This window comes from Telopea speciosissima, chromosome 8, assembly GCF_018873765.1.
Source record: "Telopea speciosissima isolate NSW1024214 ecotype Mountain lineage chromosome 8, Tspe_v1, whole genome shotgun sequence".
Taxonomy (NCBI): Eukaryota; Viridiplantae; Streptophyta; class Magnoliopsida; order Proteales; family Proteaceae; genus Telopea; species Telopea speciosissima.
In genome coordinates this window covers 115,743-133,341 of record NC_057923.1, presented here as the reverse complement: position 1 = coordinate 133,341, position 17,599 = coordinate 115,743, and the positions used below count along the sequence as shown (strand labels likewise).

The window sequence follows — 17,599 nt, the reverse complement described above, 5'->3', positions numbered from 1 at the left end:
TTTGGAACGATCCTACTGTAGAGTGGTTCTTAGCCAAACCCCTTCTACATTACTATTTGTTGGAGAAGCATCCTCAAGCGAAGCAATGGCAGATGAGTCACATAAAGGCAAAGGCACAGTTGAGAACCCTGTGAAAGCAGATAAGAAGAAAAAGACACAGGCAACAGGAAAGAGGTGCAGTGAAGAGAGTGGACCAGGACCATGTTAGGTAAGGAAGGGATAATCATGTCCAACCCCATAAGACTAACCATGCAAGGCAAATACCAAAAGCATGGCCAGGCAAGAGAGTCGACAGCATCGGTTTCACCCAGGTCACTCATCAGAGGACAAGGAGGCACATGGTTCCCACAGGATGGAAGAGACCACAACCTAGAGGTAGCACATATTTTTATGATTACTGTTATAGGTGTGATGGATATGGTCATAGGATATCAAAGTGCATATATGAAGTTGATGTAAGGAGAGAAAACCCTGTTAGGTGCTTTAATTGTAATTAGCTTGGGCACATTACCAAACATTGCAATATTTGTTCTCTACATGATCATATTTACCAATTATTTTTGTACCATTAATAATTAATTATTGCCATTACATATTACTAATATTTGTTCGGTTTAAATGGTTTACCATCAGTCTCAGTTTTAAAACCAAAACGGAACCATTTATTAAACGGTTTCACGGTTTCTGTGTAAACGGCTCGGTTCGGTTTTGGTTTTATTTTGACACCTAGTTCTGGGCAGTTAAGATTTAGTAACGCACAGTCACAGACAGTGACTTGGCAGTGCAGTGGATGTACAGTCAAGTTGACAGAATTATTGAAGCTTCCGGACATATATGCTAGTGTTTTATGGTGTTTGGTGACATTACGGAGCTTTCCAGATGTACAGGTGTTGTGGCAGCTATGGTAGTGACAGACAATGAGTATGGACAGGTCAATTTCGGTGCAGACATGTTTTGGCAGTGATACAATGGCAGTTCGTGTTTTCATTATTACAACACAGTTAATGACAGACACACTCATACAGTCAGCAGTCAGCAGTCAGACATGTACAGAGTTGGTGCACTGTGGTATGTGTCAGTACAGTGAGGCAGTTGGCAATATAGATGTGTACAGTGTTATGGCAGTAGTGGCAGTGAAGTATTGGTGATGTACAGTCACAGACAGGAGTACAGTCAAGTTGGCTGAATTACTGAAGCTTCCAGACATGCGTGGCAGTATTTTATGGTGTTTGGTGACATTACAGAGATGTCCAGATGAGGCACAGGTGTTGTGGCAGGCGGCAGCTCTGGTAGTGACAGACAGTAAGTTCGCAGTGCCGCCAGGTTAATTTCGGTGCAGTCATGTTTGGAAGTTATGCAGTGATACAAAGGCTTATAGGAAAGTATCATGACATTTGGCTTTGGTAGTGTATTACATAGTTATACAGTGACTAGCAGCATGTGGCAACATCGAGCGAAGGCCCCGTGCAGTTTCAAAGGAGATTTCATAGGTTCGTGCAGTTGCATCCACTTTCGAGCCAAATTGGGAAGGTCAGATGGCATATTTGGAAGAAATCATGCACATGGAACTTGTAGTTCATCGAAATATCTTTCCAAAGCAACTGGAAGTGTGTCGTTTCGATCAAGGTTCGAGAATTTGAATTTTGGTCCTTGGAAAAACCGAGTCGAGTCGTCACCAAGTTGGTGCATTTTTTTTCTTCGACTCAAAGCCTCAACTCGGTGGGTTTTAGATCTAGTTTGGGTCTAAAACTTGGTATTCAGCCTATTTTAGGCCATTTAAACACAATGGCACTATCAGATTTTGCAAAAACAAAGTCCAAATATGAGTTTCACTTCGGAACATAGGTTGGTAGGCGACGACGTACTAAAATACCCTACTCTACACATAGTTTAGTAATAGAAAGCAGTCAAAACATTCAATTAATGTAAAACAACTTAAATAAGCATTAGAAATGTTAAAGTGTACAATACATCAATCTTTAACCAAATGTTACATAAAATGTGAGATGATATAACACCCATGATAAGATAAAGGTACTGATGAACCACAAATCATCCCCACCAACTGGAAGACGCCACGTGTCCCTGAAAAGGAAGATTCACCTGGACACCCTCTCTCCTAAGGCTACGTACCCCAACAGGGTACCAGCGCAAGTTAGATTACACTACGTCAACAACAAGATGAACACCACCGCGAGGACTCCGGAGCCTCCCTTACTACTTACGTAACCCACATGGGCTCAAGAAGGATCTAGTCATCCGGAAGGATCTATCCCTCCGGAAGGATCTATCCATCCAAAAGGATAACCCTACGGGGACTCTAAATCAAGCCGGAAGACGACCAACCGGAGAGCAGCCCTGCTACTCAGGGAAACCTCCACCCACGAAGAAGACTCCATGTCAACTAGGGATTCTCTCCTCGCCACAGACCACTATAAAATAGAAGGTATCTCACACCCTCAACTCATCTTGAATAATCTCTATTCATCTGTTTGCTCAGGAGATCTCACTTTGGCATCGGAGAGCCCTAGGCCGGAATCACACCGGTTCTCTCTGGTGACCCCTTGGTCCTTTTTGCAGGTGACGGCACTCGCAGGACTGCTCGACGATTTCTTGACGCAACAAGTACCTATGATGAATACCCTCTATTACATATAGTATTTTCAAGAAGATCGTAGTGTGTGATAAGAAATTCCAAGAAGATCAGCACAGTTTTCTCACCTTTGTAAACCAGGCACGCAATAACATGAGCAAAATAAGTGAGAGAAAGAAGGCTGGTAAAGCAGCAAGAATTGCAAAGTTGATTTCATTGGCCTTAAGAATCTGGTTCAGTTCAAGCATTGCCCTGTTAGGAGAACATAGTTAGAAAACTTACAGCCATTGTGAAATTGTATAAAGAAAATACTTTTGTTAAGTTCCCATAAGAGGCAAATTATGTAACTCACGTTTCAATATCTAGTTTTAGCTTCTGAATCTGCAAACAAAAAGCATCATCATGACATGAAATTTTCATATCTAATGTCCCAAAAGCAATTTTTAATACCTGAATAAGCAAAGCACGAGCAAGTTCTCCACCCAAAAGGCTCTGAATCGGGTGCATAAGCTCCTTCTCATAACTGTATTGAGGAAAAAGGTATCCATTAATTCAGATATGAAATGAAAGGACTGCAAGGAAGACAGGTGGAGCGCCAATCTAAGTGAAAGATGGGTTTCCAAGAAAATGTCAAATTTTGATAAAAAGCAAAAACCAGATGGCAATCTGTAACGGTTTTATACAAGTATTATGCATTTGCAATTTAAAGGTGTTGGCGAGAAGTACTAAATACTGAATCATTAACAAAAGGTTTGGAGAAAAACAATCCAGCTCTACATCTATAAGAATCATATAATGTATGGAATTAATCTAAAACAAAGAAACATAAGATAACTATAGGGCTAACAATTCCTCAAGGGAGGAAAAAAGTTACTTGAAGTCTTGAATACATGCGAGAATGTAAAATTGTAAATATAACTAACCAATGCACCCATATTACCAGCAAACTGCTTGTATGACCATACTCCAGATTAAAAGAAAAATGGAACCGTTGAAACCAAATTCTTATAATAGCATCCGACAGCTAACTAAAACCCTAGGAAACCTACAACCATTAGCTTGTAACACAATGACATGTAAGTAGCTTTTTATGAACATAAAAATGAAAAGCTAGCCAGAAATCTAATAATCCTTGAAAAGTTAAAAACCCGAATCAATACCCATCGCCATGACATAGGGAAACCTAGATCGCAAAGAGCCTCCTCTCTTCATGTTGGTCCAACTCAAGCTGAACAAGATGAACAGATTCCATATCATCAACACTTAAGCAGACTTATTCTATATTCACTGCCCTCCTTCAATAGTGCACGTTGGATGGAAGATACCTCATATTTTGATGGAACATCATAGGAGGGAACAAACAACCAGCTAATTTCTCTAATTGCCAGGCCAAGGCTCTTGCATTTACCAATCCTGAGCCGCAAAGGCAGATGGAGTGTGGTTCCACACTTCTTTGTCACCAAAAGGAAGGTTTGAGACCCTTAATTTTCTCTAGTCTCTGTAAAATGGATTCTCTTAATACCATTTTAAATTGTATTAGATAAAACACATGTTACTTAATTTATACAATCACATATTTTTACCACATTTTTGGGAGAGAAACAAAACACAGGAGTATAATTCAGGATTTCATGTGTTAGAATGTATGTCGTGGGCCAAAACCAGAGTCTCGGGACTAGCGTCTGGGCTAATCCCGAGACTCCATTTAGGCTCCACCATGGGGACTTTTTTCTCTTTTTCCCTTTACCCTAATCCCTATATGTTGTATCCTCTTTCTCCCTTCTCCCTTATGGAATACGATTGACTCTTTGTGGCTGCAACTCTTTTCTTTCTTCTTCTTCTTCTTCTCTCCCTCCCTTTCTCTAATTTTCGCAGGTAACATTACATGGTATCAGAGCTGACTTCCTAGGCCTGGTACAAGTCTGCGCAAGTCTCTCTTCTCTTTTCTTCTTCCTTTTTCTGTTCCTTTATCTTCTGCGATTTCTGGTTACCTCAACCAGAGGTTCACAAACTTAAGGAAGGGGGTGATTCGTCACCCCTGCAATTTGTTGGTGTTTGTTGATTGCTGATAGAGTGCACATAATGTAAATCTGCTATTCTTCAATTCGAAGCAGATTTGTGAGTTGTTCATGGTGATACTTATGGTGGTGTGGTTGGCAATGGATTGCCACAAGTGCTTATTTGATGTTTTTGAAGATCCTATTCATGGGGGCAGCAATCCCATTGTATTTTTCTGCAGCTGTGATTGGTGTTTGATGATTTGATTGCCGGGAACAGCTATATTGGTGTGATTCGATTGGTGGCAGCAGGTGTATTTGTGTTTGTGGAAGTTTTGGGTTAAGTGTTTTCCCTTTATTGGCAATTGGCAGTAGCTGTATTGGTGTTTGTGGAAGTTTTGAGTCCTTCAAAGGGACAGCACAGGTGACAAAGATAAGAGCAATGCGATGGTTACTGAAGTGGTGTCCTCTTCCAATCAAATCATGGAGAAGAAAGTTGCTGGTATTACCAATTTTCAGCAATGGCGGAAAATTGTGAAGCTTATTTTGACAGGTCGAAATCAGCAGCTACACTTGACAGGACCTACACCACCAAATGATGCAACATGGGAAACTGTTGATGCCAGAATTCTTGGGCAAATGTTGAACTCGATGGAGGATCATGTTGTGGATTTGGCCACTCACATCGACACTGTGAAGGATTTATGGGACTATTTGGGAGTACTCTATTCTGGTGAGAATAATTTGTCAAGAATCTATGAGTTATCATAGGAGCTCTATAGAACTGAAAGAAAGGGTCGCTCCATCACTCAGTACTTTGCTGACTTTAAGTGAATGTATGAAGAATTGAATGCCCTTCTCCCTATTTTGTCAGATGTGAAGCAGATGCAAGTTCAAAGAGAACAATTGGCGGTTCTGGGATTTTTGGGAGGACTTGGGCAGGAATATGAGTCTATTAGATGTTGGGCAGTTTCCCATGTTGCATCATCTGGTGGTCAGATGTGAGGCAGCTGCAACATGGGAAACTGTTGATGCCAGAAGTCTTGGGCAGATGTTGAACTTGATGGAGAATCATGTTGTGGACGTGGCTACTCACATGATTTATGGGACTATTTGGGAGTACTCTATTCTGGTCAGAATAATATGTCAAGAATCTATGAGTTATCACAGGAGTTCTATAGAACTGAAAGAAAGGGTCGCTCCATCACTCAGTACTTTGCTGACTTTAAGCGAATGTATGAAGAATTGAATGCCCCTCTACCTATTTCATCAGATGTGAAGCAAATGCAAGTTCAAAGAGAACAATTGACGGTTATGGGATTTTTGGGAGGACTTGGGCAGGTCTATGAGTCTATTAGATCCCAAATTCTGGGTAGTGAGAATATTGCCTCTCTCACAGATACGTTTGCTTGTGTTCTTCGCATATCTCGTGAGAGTTTTCGTGACTCCACACCAGCAACTGATAGGTCTACCCTAATTTCACAAACTAGGGCTGGTGGTGGTAACCGTGGAATGGTGGTTACCGTGGGGGAAGTCGTGGACGTGGAACCGGTCATGGTACAAGACGAGGTCCAAATCAGCCAAGTAACAGCCAAGGTTATGAGCAGTCTTATGGGCAATCCAATGACCCTTCTGATGGTTCGGGTGCTGTTCGAACTTGTCATCATTGTGGTCAGCCTGGTCACATTCAAAGATTTTGTTGGAAGCTTCGTGGGAAACCTGGACAGCAGCAATTTGCAAACTCCACTGCTAGTAGTGATTCAGCCCCTCGGTCTCAACCTTCTGAGGGTAAGGTGATTATTGTTATGTCAAATGAAGAGTATGCCTGGTACAACAAATTTCAGATTTCACAGCCTACTTCCACTGCTACTTTGGTTAAGATAGGTAATGCCACTGCATGCCAATCTACTGCTTCCCGTCGCTGGATCATTGCTTCAGGGACATTAGATCATAGTTGTCATGGCGTCGCCATGGCGCCGCCATGGCGTCCTGGCACTGGAGAGGGTTGCATGGCGACCTACGCCATGGCGTCCCTCTTTGATTTCTTCTTCCTGTCTCTCTTTCCCTCTTCGATTTCTTCTTCCTGTCTTCGATTTCTTCTTCCCTCTTCAATTTCTTCTTTCCCTCTTCAATTTCTTTCGATTTCTTCTTTCCCTCTTCGATTTCTTCTTCGATTTCTGAATTTTCTTCTTAAAACTTGAGAAACAATAGAGAAAAAATAAAACATGGCTTGAGTATACATCTATTAACACATTAAAAATAGAGAAAATAAAAAATAAAACATGGTCGACATGCTTGCCATGGCGGGCGACATGTCGATATATCGACGTGACACCCCTCCACCGACTTGGATCGCCGTGACAACTATGCATTAGATCATGACAGGATTGTCAGGTATTTTTTCTTCTTTATTACCATCATTAGCCAGTGTTACCTTAGCTGATGGGTCTTTAGTAAAAGTTAAGGGCATTAGTACTATACATCCTAATTCTTCATTGCCCCTGTCCTCAGTTCTCTACCTTCCGAATTTTCCGCTTAATCTCATGTTTGTAAGTAAATTAACCAATACCTTTAATTGTTCAGTGACATTCTATCCTGAATTCCTAATTCATGTGTTTTTCAGGATCTTGCTACGAAGAAGACAATTGGTAGAGGACATGAGTCAATAGGGCTGTATTTACTTGAAGGCTCTCAGTCTGTTGCTTGCTCCAGTGTTGCTTCTCACCATCAGATTCATTGTCGGCTTGGTCACCCTTCTTTGGAAAGTCTTAAGAAATTAGATTCTAGGTCTCATTCTATGTCTAGTCTTGAGTGTGAGTCTTGTCAGTTTGGGAAACTTCACCGTGTCTACATCTCCTTTCTCTTTGGTCTATTTTGATGTTTGGGATCCGTGTCCGGTTGCATCAAATTTGGGTTTCAAGTATTTTGTCACTTTTGTTGATGATAATTCAAGGATGACTTAGTTATATTTAATGAAAAATCGATCTGAATTACAGACATGAGATCTACCTCTGACTATTGTACCTTTGTGGGAGGTAATTTGGTTACAAGGAGAAGCAAAAAACAGTCTATTGCAGCCAGATCCAGTGCAGAGTCAGAATTTAGAGCTATGGCTCATGGAGTGTGCGAGCTCATATGGTTGAAAAGACTAGTTCAGGAATTGCTATGCAAGCTGGGAATGCATGACATTTATTCTCCATCTTGAGGGGGAGTGTTAGAGTTATTAGAATTTATGTTCTAAGGGTACTTTAGGAACTGGACCTTATCTAGTACCCTTATTATGTAATTTCTTCTTTTTACCTTTTATCTACCTAGGGAGGTAGGATGTAATATGTATAGAGTTGTTATTGGAGTAATATAGGTGTGGAGAGAACAATCTCACACACAACAATTACAACCGAAATACCTCTTCTTCTTCTATGTTTCTCTTACTTCTTAAACCTCTTCTCCTTATCTTACTAACAGCCCTAACCTAAAACTCAACTCCACCATGGGGACTTTTTTGTTCATGGCATCCTAGCACTGAAGAAATGTGGATATCGACCTATGCCATGGCGTCCTGTCTCTTTCCCTCTTCAATTTCTTCTTCTTTAATTTTTTGTTTCTTCTCCAACCTTAGACCCACTCCCTGTTTCCCTAAATCTCCTATTTTAGCCTTGGTTTCTGAGTTTTTTCTTTCTATCGTGTTATTGCAAGGTTGAAGAAGACATATTAAGTCTTTAAAATTGTAAGTAAGAACAACTTATATTATTTAAATTATACCCCCTATATTCTCTATTGCTATTCTGTTTAGCGCATTCAGTTTTCTCTTTAACTCCATTAAATTACAGTTCTGCCACTCCTTTATAACTTCAGATTAATTACAATTCTGCCATTGCTCTTATAAATCTTGATTTATCTACTAGTTTGCCATTCAACTTTGGATTTAATTACAATTCTGCCATGGTCAACATGATCGCCATGGCAACACCATGGCAGGCGACGTGTCAATATATCGATCAGACACCCCTCCACCGACTTGGATTGCCGTGACGCCGTGACAACCATGCCTCTTTCTCCCTTCTCCCTTATGGAATACAATTGACTGTTTGTGGCTGCAACTCTTTTCTTTCTTCTTCTTCTCTCCTTCCCTTTCTCGGATTTTTGCAGGTAACATAACAATATGTTCACATATTTTACACGTATTAACTATAATATAGGGAGGGGTTGATGAAACCCTAATCTGCATGCAGAAGAGCCCAGATGAGCAGTCCAATACAGATATAACAAGTAATTATGAAATCTGTCACTAGATTAGTTTAGTCCACAGATATCACAAAATTTAACCAATCTTCAAGGAACTTGGAGAATCAGAAGTTGACGTATTGGCCTCTTAAAAAAACCAATCAACTGGTTCAAATATCACAAAGAAAAATTGATAAAAATCAGCCAAGTAGCCTGTTCTGCAAAGCTACTTTATCAGAAAGGACAAATCCAGTTATATCTCCAGCCAATCCTCAACCAAAATGGAGTGGCTCCAAAAGGTCCAGAATCTTAATACGTAGCTTATTAAACCCCTAAAATATCAAATCCAATAAACTCGATTTAATAGGTTCAATTCAAATATCTCCAAATTTGGCTTCAGTTCCCAACCAGAACAGAGGTTCCAAAGTTCAGGTTGAAATCTTATCCAATAACAGGAACAAAGGTTGTAAATAAGCTTCCCAATCAACCCCGAATCCCTGATAACTTTCATGGGTGTAAAGTTCTGAAGTGAACAATTTTTCAGAACTTGGAACTTTTCACTTCAAAACCTAATACTGTAACCTGAGAATTTAAGACAGCAGAGAACTTGACAGCCAAAAAAAAAAGACAGCAGAGAACTTGACAGCAGCAAGCAAAGGGGTACCTAAAATAAGAACTACGCCGAAAGGATGGCCAAAGGTGTGACAAGAAAATTTCACCTGCCCATTACAATTTCCATCATTTCCTGATCAGACACATCCTCTGGAAATTTTTTACTTTTGATTTGTTCACTGAAAGCCAATAACATTCTGCAAAATAGGCAACTCATCAGTAACAACATTAAATGGAGATACTGCTAAAAATATTGGCACATAAAGTTCAATAGATTCTTTTCATAAGAAAAAGTACATAGATTGGGAATTCTGCATATGGTCCCGGACTCACGAGTATCAATTACAAGCACAATCAATTCATATTTTACTCTGAAATCTGAAGCCCAAAAATACATCAAATGAAGTAAGCTACAAAAAATAAACTACTCAAACTAATCCATCTACACTTCAGAATCATAAAACTCCTCTACAGAATTCAAATAGTTGAACACTTCATATCCAGGCTTTTTGGCTGTCTTAACATAATACCGATAACAAATACTGTTGAGAACCATGTGATTGGAATATTGTCTCTTTGTCTTTAGGTTATTTTTAGCTTTTTATTATTTTCCCTTTTACTATTTTGCCCTTGGGTTGTAATTCTCATTATAAATAAAGTGGATCCCTGTCATTAATGACAAGTCACAACATTCCTAAAATCTCTGACTCTTAACTTGGTATCAACCCTAGAAATTTTTCTCGTTCTTCGGATTGCTCTTCTCCACCACCGCCGCCGCCCGTTGGGGGCCACCGCCTCCTTGTGTAGCATGGTAGACGAAACCTGAACCATGCCCTACTAGCCTTTCTCTTCCAGCACCTCTCTCACCGCGCATTCTTCCACTTTCTCCGGTGAACCGGATTCACCGCGACCCACCTCTTGGTCGTCGCACCTCTTACGCTGTGAACCGCGACACCCCTGGTTGCCCTCGCTGTAACCGCCGTCGCGACCCCCTGGTCTCCGGAGTGATAATGGTACTACATATCTGGATGGTAGCTTTCAACAGTATCTCCTTTCCCATGGAATTCTTTCCCAAACTTCTTGTGTTCGGACCCCAGAACAAAATGGCATCCCTGAATGGAAAAATCGTCATTTTCTGGATGTAACCTGTTATTTGATGTTCACTACTAGTGTCCCTAAAACATATTGGGGAGATGCTGTCCTTACTGCTGCCTACCTCATTAATAAGGTTCCCTCTAGTGTTCTTAATTTTCAGACACCCATTTCTTTCCTACCGGATCCCACAATTGCTTCTTCTCTTCCAAAATATTTGGGTGTGTTTGCTTTGCCCATAATTCTTCTCCCTCTCGCTCCAATCTGGATCCTCATGCTATTCAATGCATTTTTCTGGGTTACTCGGCCTCTCAGAAGGGTTACAAAGGTTATCACCCCTCTTCCCGCCATCTTTATATCACCATGGATGTTACTTTTCATGAGTCTGAACCGTATTTTACGACACCTCTTCAGGGGGAGAGTCTTGAGGAAGAGGAGTTGTCATTACCCACTCTAGTAGTTGATAGTCTACCTGTACCGATACTTGTTCCTGTTCGGGGTGAGACAGAGGAGACATCGGTCCCGCCACCTCCCACTGTTTCAGATTTGATAACTTACACATGGACCAAATCTAGGCGAAAGGATACCATGGACGGTTTTGAGCCAATACCCATTGTGGCGCCTCCACCAAATCTGCCCTCACCATCGGTAACATCTCACCTGTTATTAACTCTGTACCTGTTTCTGCAAATGCTCCCAATGACCGCCCCATTGCTCTGAGAAAACGGATTCGTTCATGTACCCAACATCCCATTAACCACTTTATTTCTTATGAGTCTTTATCACCCTCCTATCGGGCTTTTGTTTCCTCTTTGTGTTCCGTGTCAATTCTACAGGATTGGAAAGAAGCCATCAACAATCAAAAGTGGAAGGCTGCCATGATAGAACAAATGCAGGCCTTGGATAAAAATAGTACCTGGGAACTTACTCATTGACCTACAAGGAAAAAATTGGTGGGTTGCAAATGGGTATTCAAAGTCAAGCAAAGAACTGATGGCACTATTGAGAGATACAAGCCACATCTGGTTGGAAAAGGTTTCACCTAAGCATATGGGATTGATTACCAAGAAACCTTCGCCCCTGTAGCAAAGATGAATACAATAGGGGTGCTACTGTCTTGTGCTGCCAATTTGGGTTGGAATCTCCAACAATTAGATGTCAAGAATGCCTTCCTGAATGTAGATCTTGAAGAAGTTTACATGGATCTACCACCTGGTTTCTCTTTTCCTTCAGCTATTGGCCATGTTTGCAAGTTGAAGAAATCCTTATACGGTTTTAAGCAATCTCCCAGGGCCTGGTTTGGTCGATTTCCCAAAGCAATTCAAAAATTTGGATATCGTCAAAGTCAAGCCGATCACACCTTGTTTGTGAAAAGAGATGGAACCCAAATCACCGCCCTCATTGTGTATGTTGCATAGTTCAAAAATTCGCTGAGATCTAGAGAAACTCGAGTTGGTCGAGACGAGATAGCATGTGAAATTAAAAAAATGCAATGTTTCGAAAAACTTGATAGAGATTTCGAACATTTCAAGAAATCTTGATGAAATCCCGAATATTTCAAGAATCTCAACCTCTTCAATACTCCTAGAGTCATAGTATTGTATTGTTTGGACTTGGGACTATGTAATATGCATTGTGAACTATGGATTACTCATTGTACTTGGATGTCTACATAATATGTATTGTGAACACTTCACTGTATCTTGTGGTTTGTAGTACAAACTTTAAGTCTTTAACTATTTCTTAAATAATTATTCAATATTATGTGTCTTCATCCATTTTTGCATAATTTACTTGTTTTACTTGCTAATTATGTCTCATATTATTCAAATAATGTGTAGAATAGGCAATATTACATAAGGGTTTGGCCTTTACTACCAACCAAGGGTGCAAATCCAAAAAATCAAATTGGGTGTTATTTTTCAAATTTGAAGCTTTAAATATGTTTATTAAGACTAAAACAAGCTTCCCTTAAAGTTTTGGAGCCAATTGTGGCCATTTGCCCACCGAAACATAGTTTTGAAACCAAAAAAAAAGTACACCATCTCGCCAAGATCTCGAGATTTCAAAAAACTCGACCTGGTCGAGATGGCTGTTCGAAACGAGTTTTTGAACCATGGTATGTTGATGACAGTGATTACTGGGAATAGCGATAATGAAACATCTCATTTAAAGTCACTACTTGTAGGGGAATTTGAAATCAAGGATTTGGATCCTCTTCGGTATTTTCTTGGGATTGAAGTGGCAAAGATCAAATAAGGGCATTTTCATCTTCCAACAAAAGTACATCTTAGACCTTCTTCAAGACACCGGCATGTTAGTGTGTAAGCCTGCAGATTCCCCTATTTAGGTCAATCATCAGTTGTGCAGTGTTATCAGGGACCCCGTTGATAGAAAACAGTATCAGAGACTTGTTGGTAGGTTGATCTACCTGTCTCATACTAGACCTGATATTGCTTATGTTGTGGGTATTGTCAGTCGGATCCTTCATGATCCCATGGCATTTCATCTTGAAACAATCAATTGTATATTGCGATATTTGAAGTCTGCTCCTAGGAAAGGCATCCTCTTATCCAATAATGGGACCCTTCGACTGGAAATATTCACTGATGCCAATTGGGTAGGATCTATTGATGACAGGAGATCTACCTTTGGTTATTGCTCCTTCCTTGGCGGAAATCTAGTTACATGGCGTAGCAAGAAACAGTCAGTTGTCTCTCGCTCCAGTGCAGAAGCCAAATTACATGCCATGGCACAAGGAATTTGTAAACTTATGTGGCTTAAGGTAATTTTGAGTGATTTGGGAATCAATTCTGAAGATCCCATGTGCCTTTACTGTGACAACAAGGCTGCTATAAGTATCGCTCCTAATCCTGTTCAGCACAACCGCACCAAACATGTAGAAATCGATAGACACTTCATCAAAGAAAAGCTTGAGGAAGGAGAAATCTACATTCCTTTTGTTAGTTCTGGGAATCAGTTAGCTGATGTCTTCACCAAGGGCCTGAATTGTAAGACGTTCCATCCACTGGTCTCCAAGTTGGGCATGTTTGATATACTTGCACCAACTTGAGGGGGAGTGTTGAGAACCGTGTGATTGGAATATTGTCTCTTTGTCTTTAGGTTATTTTTAGGGTTTTATTATTTTTCCTTTTACTATTTTGACCTTGGGTTGTAATTCTCATTATAAATAAAGTGGACCTCTGTCATTAATGACAAGTCACATCATTCCAAAAATCTCTGATTCTGAACTAATACAAGTGTCTCTCCTACACAAAACAGACACTGTGTGGCTTCAATCTTTGCTCAAGAATCTCAACCTGTTGGCTAAACAACGGTCTAGGGATCAAACCATGGTTCCCTAGGGAGACCAAGATATTTATTCTTAGGGTTTTGCACGCCCTGGGTTAGCCCATGGGTGTCCCATTTTAATTTTTAGGGCTTCCCATGGTCGCCCATGGGAACCCTGGTGCATCCCTGTTAGGGTTTCTCCTTCCCTCATGTGTCCCATAAAATTTATTATCACAGTAGGGACAAAGAAACTCATCCCTAGTCCATCACATGGCAAGGGGGATCCATCCCTAACATGAATGCGCGGAAAAGGTCGATTCGAGTTTCTTTCGCATCCCATAAATATTAATAATCAATAAATCGAATGAATTAATGAAGAACGCTAACTCGGTGAGCCTCAAGTGTTGCTCCTCCAATAGCAGTGGTTCTTCCTCCATGCGCTCCAAGCAAACAGATCCAACCTCCAATGGTGCTACCAAGGTTCTACACGCCACCCCGATGCCCTCAAACTCCTCGGACAGATCTAGGGTTTCACAAACCCTAACTCTCAAACACAGGTGAGAGAAGCAAGAAGAAAAAGAGAGATCACAAGAGGGAGAGAGAGAAACCAAAAACGTAGGAGAGAGAGTGTCCGCTCCAAAAACGTGGAGAGCTACCTCTTCTGCGTTTTTTTGGTCCCCTATTTATAATAATAAGGTTTAATTAAATCTAGATAGATTTAATAGAGCCCTAGTGAGTCGACTCTCTCTCTCCGTCTGCGATTCTGTTTAAACTCAAAGTGCTACACAGGTGAAGAAGTAGAATCTAATAGGGACAGTATTAATTAAATTCTTTATTTAATTATTAATGGATAATTACAATTAGCACCAAATCCATTAATTAAATAAAGAGCCAATTAAATTAGCAAATTCCAAATAACTCCCTATATGATAACAATTTATCATATACAACCCCCCCCCCACTAATCAACACCATCATTATGGAATCTAGGGCATGTACTGCCAAACCCCAATCCATAGTACATGTCCATATAAGAGCGTCTGTGCATCCGGTCGGGTCCGGCAAAACTCGATAAAACACTTTATTTGAAATAATTATAAATAATGTATCATTTTATGTAAAATAAATTTTGCAAAACCATTTCCAAAACGGATCAGTATCGAGTTCCGATCCGACCATGCACGCAGGCGGTCTCTATCTTGGTGTTCCCAATCGGGCAAGTGGTGACCGTGTTGGATAACTCCTTTACTCACAAAGTGGTCACACATTCCCAGAACACCGGCTTTGACTCGCTTGAGTCTCAGTCATTGATGAACCAAAGAATGCGATCACACTTTGCAGTGACAGGGTTCCCTCAGTGCAGGTGTCGGTGACACATGTCTATCCCTTCCTACATCCGGCGAGAATACATGAGGGAATCGACAAAGTAGATTCTTCGCCAATGCACACATCAAACATGTGAGCACTCGCATTCGTACCCTGACATCACATGTCTAGGCATACCCAATGCGACGACCATATAATAAGGGTGCCCAGCCCAAACCCTAGTCGTGACTACCATTTTAAGTATAACTTACGGACACATAATGCTCAAAAGGTTTATATCGCATGCGACAATATTAAACTAAAATGTATAAATGTTCAATACAAAGGTGAACCGGGTTGAACCGGACCGAACCGGGTTTGATGGACACACACTTGTCCAACACAACCTTCATCTATCTACGCCTCCTTAATTCTACGTGATAACTTGTTGGCCACATGCCCCGCTACTAAGCCCATTTTCAGTGCCCGAACTAGGCATAATCAAGTAGATTACCATTTTGTATACCAATAGGTTTATCATGGTCAACTCATTCGCCATGTTCCTACTGAATTCTAGTTGGTTGGTATCTTTACTAAATCTCTAATGGCAGCCTGCTGCTCTACTCTTTGAGGCAAGCTTCATGTGGTTTCCACCACCCTCAGCTTGATGGAAAGAAATCACAGCTTCCAAGCCTAGACAGCCTAATTTTTGTACAACAACAATAAACCACAGCTTTATCCCAATGACTACATAATTTTTGTATTTCAATATATAAAAATAAGAGGAACTATGAACCATCTTGCTCACGAAGGTTTGAGAAATTTCAAAAGGTCTCTCGTTTTAGGGTTCTGTTTGAGTGAGAAATTTCACAATGGATATGTGATATTATCCACCACCAGTCCCCAACTGTCATTTTCAAATTGGATGGACTACTTCCCAGTCAAAAAAACAAAAGATAAGCCACAAACACACTAGATGGGCTGTATTGACAAAACAGTTCGTACCAATTAATGGAGTTGATACTGAACATGCGTTACCTAATAGTCTTTTAGACCATTACATCTTTATTCACATTGAAGCTTCACTTCTCTTGTTCTTTTTCTCATCCTTCTTTCTATTCCTCATATCATAATTAAAAATATGACTATTAGTTTTGGCCTAAAAGATCCATCCTAGCTCAAAAGCTTATATTCTATACCTGTTAATATACATTGTTGTGGCCCTTAACAGCTCGAGTGTTCCGGATAAACGGTTCTAATATGGCATCAGAGCTAGGAGGTCAGGTGTTCGATCCCTGGTATGTGGGAGGTGTTTGTAATGTGTGTTGTTGTGCCCCTAAGCCTAGTACCTTGATGCCATGTGACACGTACAGAGCCGTGTGTGTGTGTGTGGACCTACACGTGCGGGGGCCGGGGGGTGTCAATATACATTTTTGTGGCCCTTAACATCTCGAGCTTTTGGGATAAGCGGTTGTAACAATACCACACAAATGGTGAATCATCTCTAGGTTTTATACAAAGTTGGAATTGTCAACCATTATTACCTTGCAGAATGTGCAATACACCAGACCATTACTTGATTAATAAATCATTATTAGCTATTAAGATACTATATAAAATATATAAACATGTAAGAGGTATAAAACTTAACCTGTGAAGAGAATTAGCAGTCAGTTGCACTTCTTCAATGTCCATCACACCTTTGTGTCTCCTCCGGAATGTCTCAAAGAGTTCATCTCTTATAGACAGAAGCTGTTGAACACCAAGGAAAAAAAATCAGAAAAAAGAACCTCTAATATAATTGCTTTTGATGTTTAAGAAAATGAAATGAGAGTTTAAAAGAAACCATCGACTCAATTCAAAAGAGACGCCACACAAATGACTAAACTAATACATACAAAGACCATTTTCACGTTGATAATGGCAAAGATTTTACTACGAAAAGAACGACCATATACTACATAATATAGGAACGCGAAAAGTTGATGAAGTTGATATGGAGCCAAATTTCACATCGGGATAGAGCTTTATTGATGCAGTTGCATGTGCATGGCTGGACCTGGATGGAAACCCAGACTGAAACAAAATCGGCCCAAAGCTGTAACTACTTTATATTTTTCATTGCATTATAATATCTCTTGCATAATAGGGTCATTCCGAACTTTTCGTCATTACACCCCTAATTTCGTTTTCCGAAAAATACAAAAATTAATTTCCTGACATTCTCTGACAGTAGCATTTAATCTAATTTTCTCATATTTTCCTATTATCATATTATATTTTCATTACATCATGTAGCATTTTTCATGAGGGGTATTTCGGTCACTTGACCACTTTACCCCAATTTCGAAATTTATAACTTCTTCAAAAGAGGTTTTCTGTTATCCTGACTGTAAGTAGTGCCTGCACTTAATTTCTCATGTGTTTTACTATTTTCCTTAATTAGTTTCATGTATTCTTGCATCGCATCACATGTAAGGGTATT

General features: G+C 40.2%; 1 protein-coding gene across 1 annotated transcript in view; it reads right to left on the bottom strand.

The window, feature by feature from the left end:
- Positions 1–17,599, bottom strand: part of LOC122671069 (protein DGS1, mitochondrial-like) — a 103,625-nt gene that overhangs the window by 26,535 nt on the left and 59,491 nt on the right. Inside the window, exons 8-12 of the mRNA XM_043868159.1 lie at positions 16,766–16,866; positions 9,534–9,623; positions 3,044–3,116; positions 2,946–2,974; positions 2,722–2,845 (exon numbers count right to left, since the gene is read on the bottom strand). Of these exons, the coding sequence (XP_043724094.1) occupies positions 2,722–2,845; positions 2,946–2,974; positions 3,044–3,116; positions 9,534–9,623; positions 16,766–16,866 (417 nt within the window). The remainder of the gene's footprint in view (positions 1–2,721; positions 2,846–2,945; positions 2,975–3,043; positions 3,117–9,533; positions 9,624–16,765; positions 16,867–17,599) is intronic.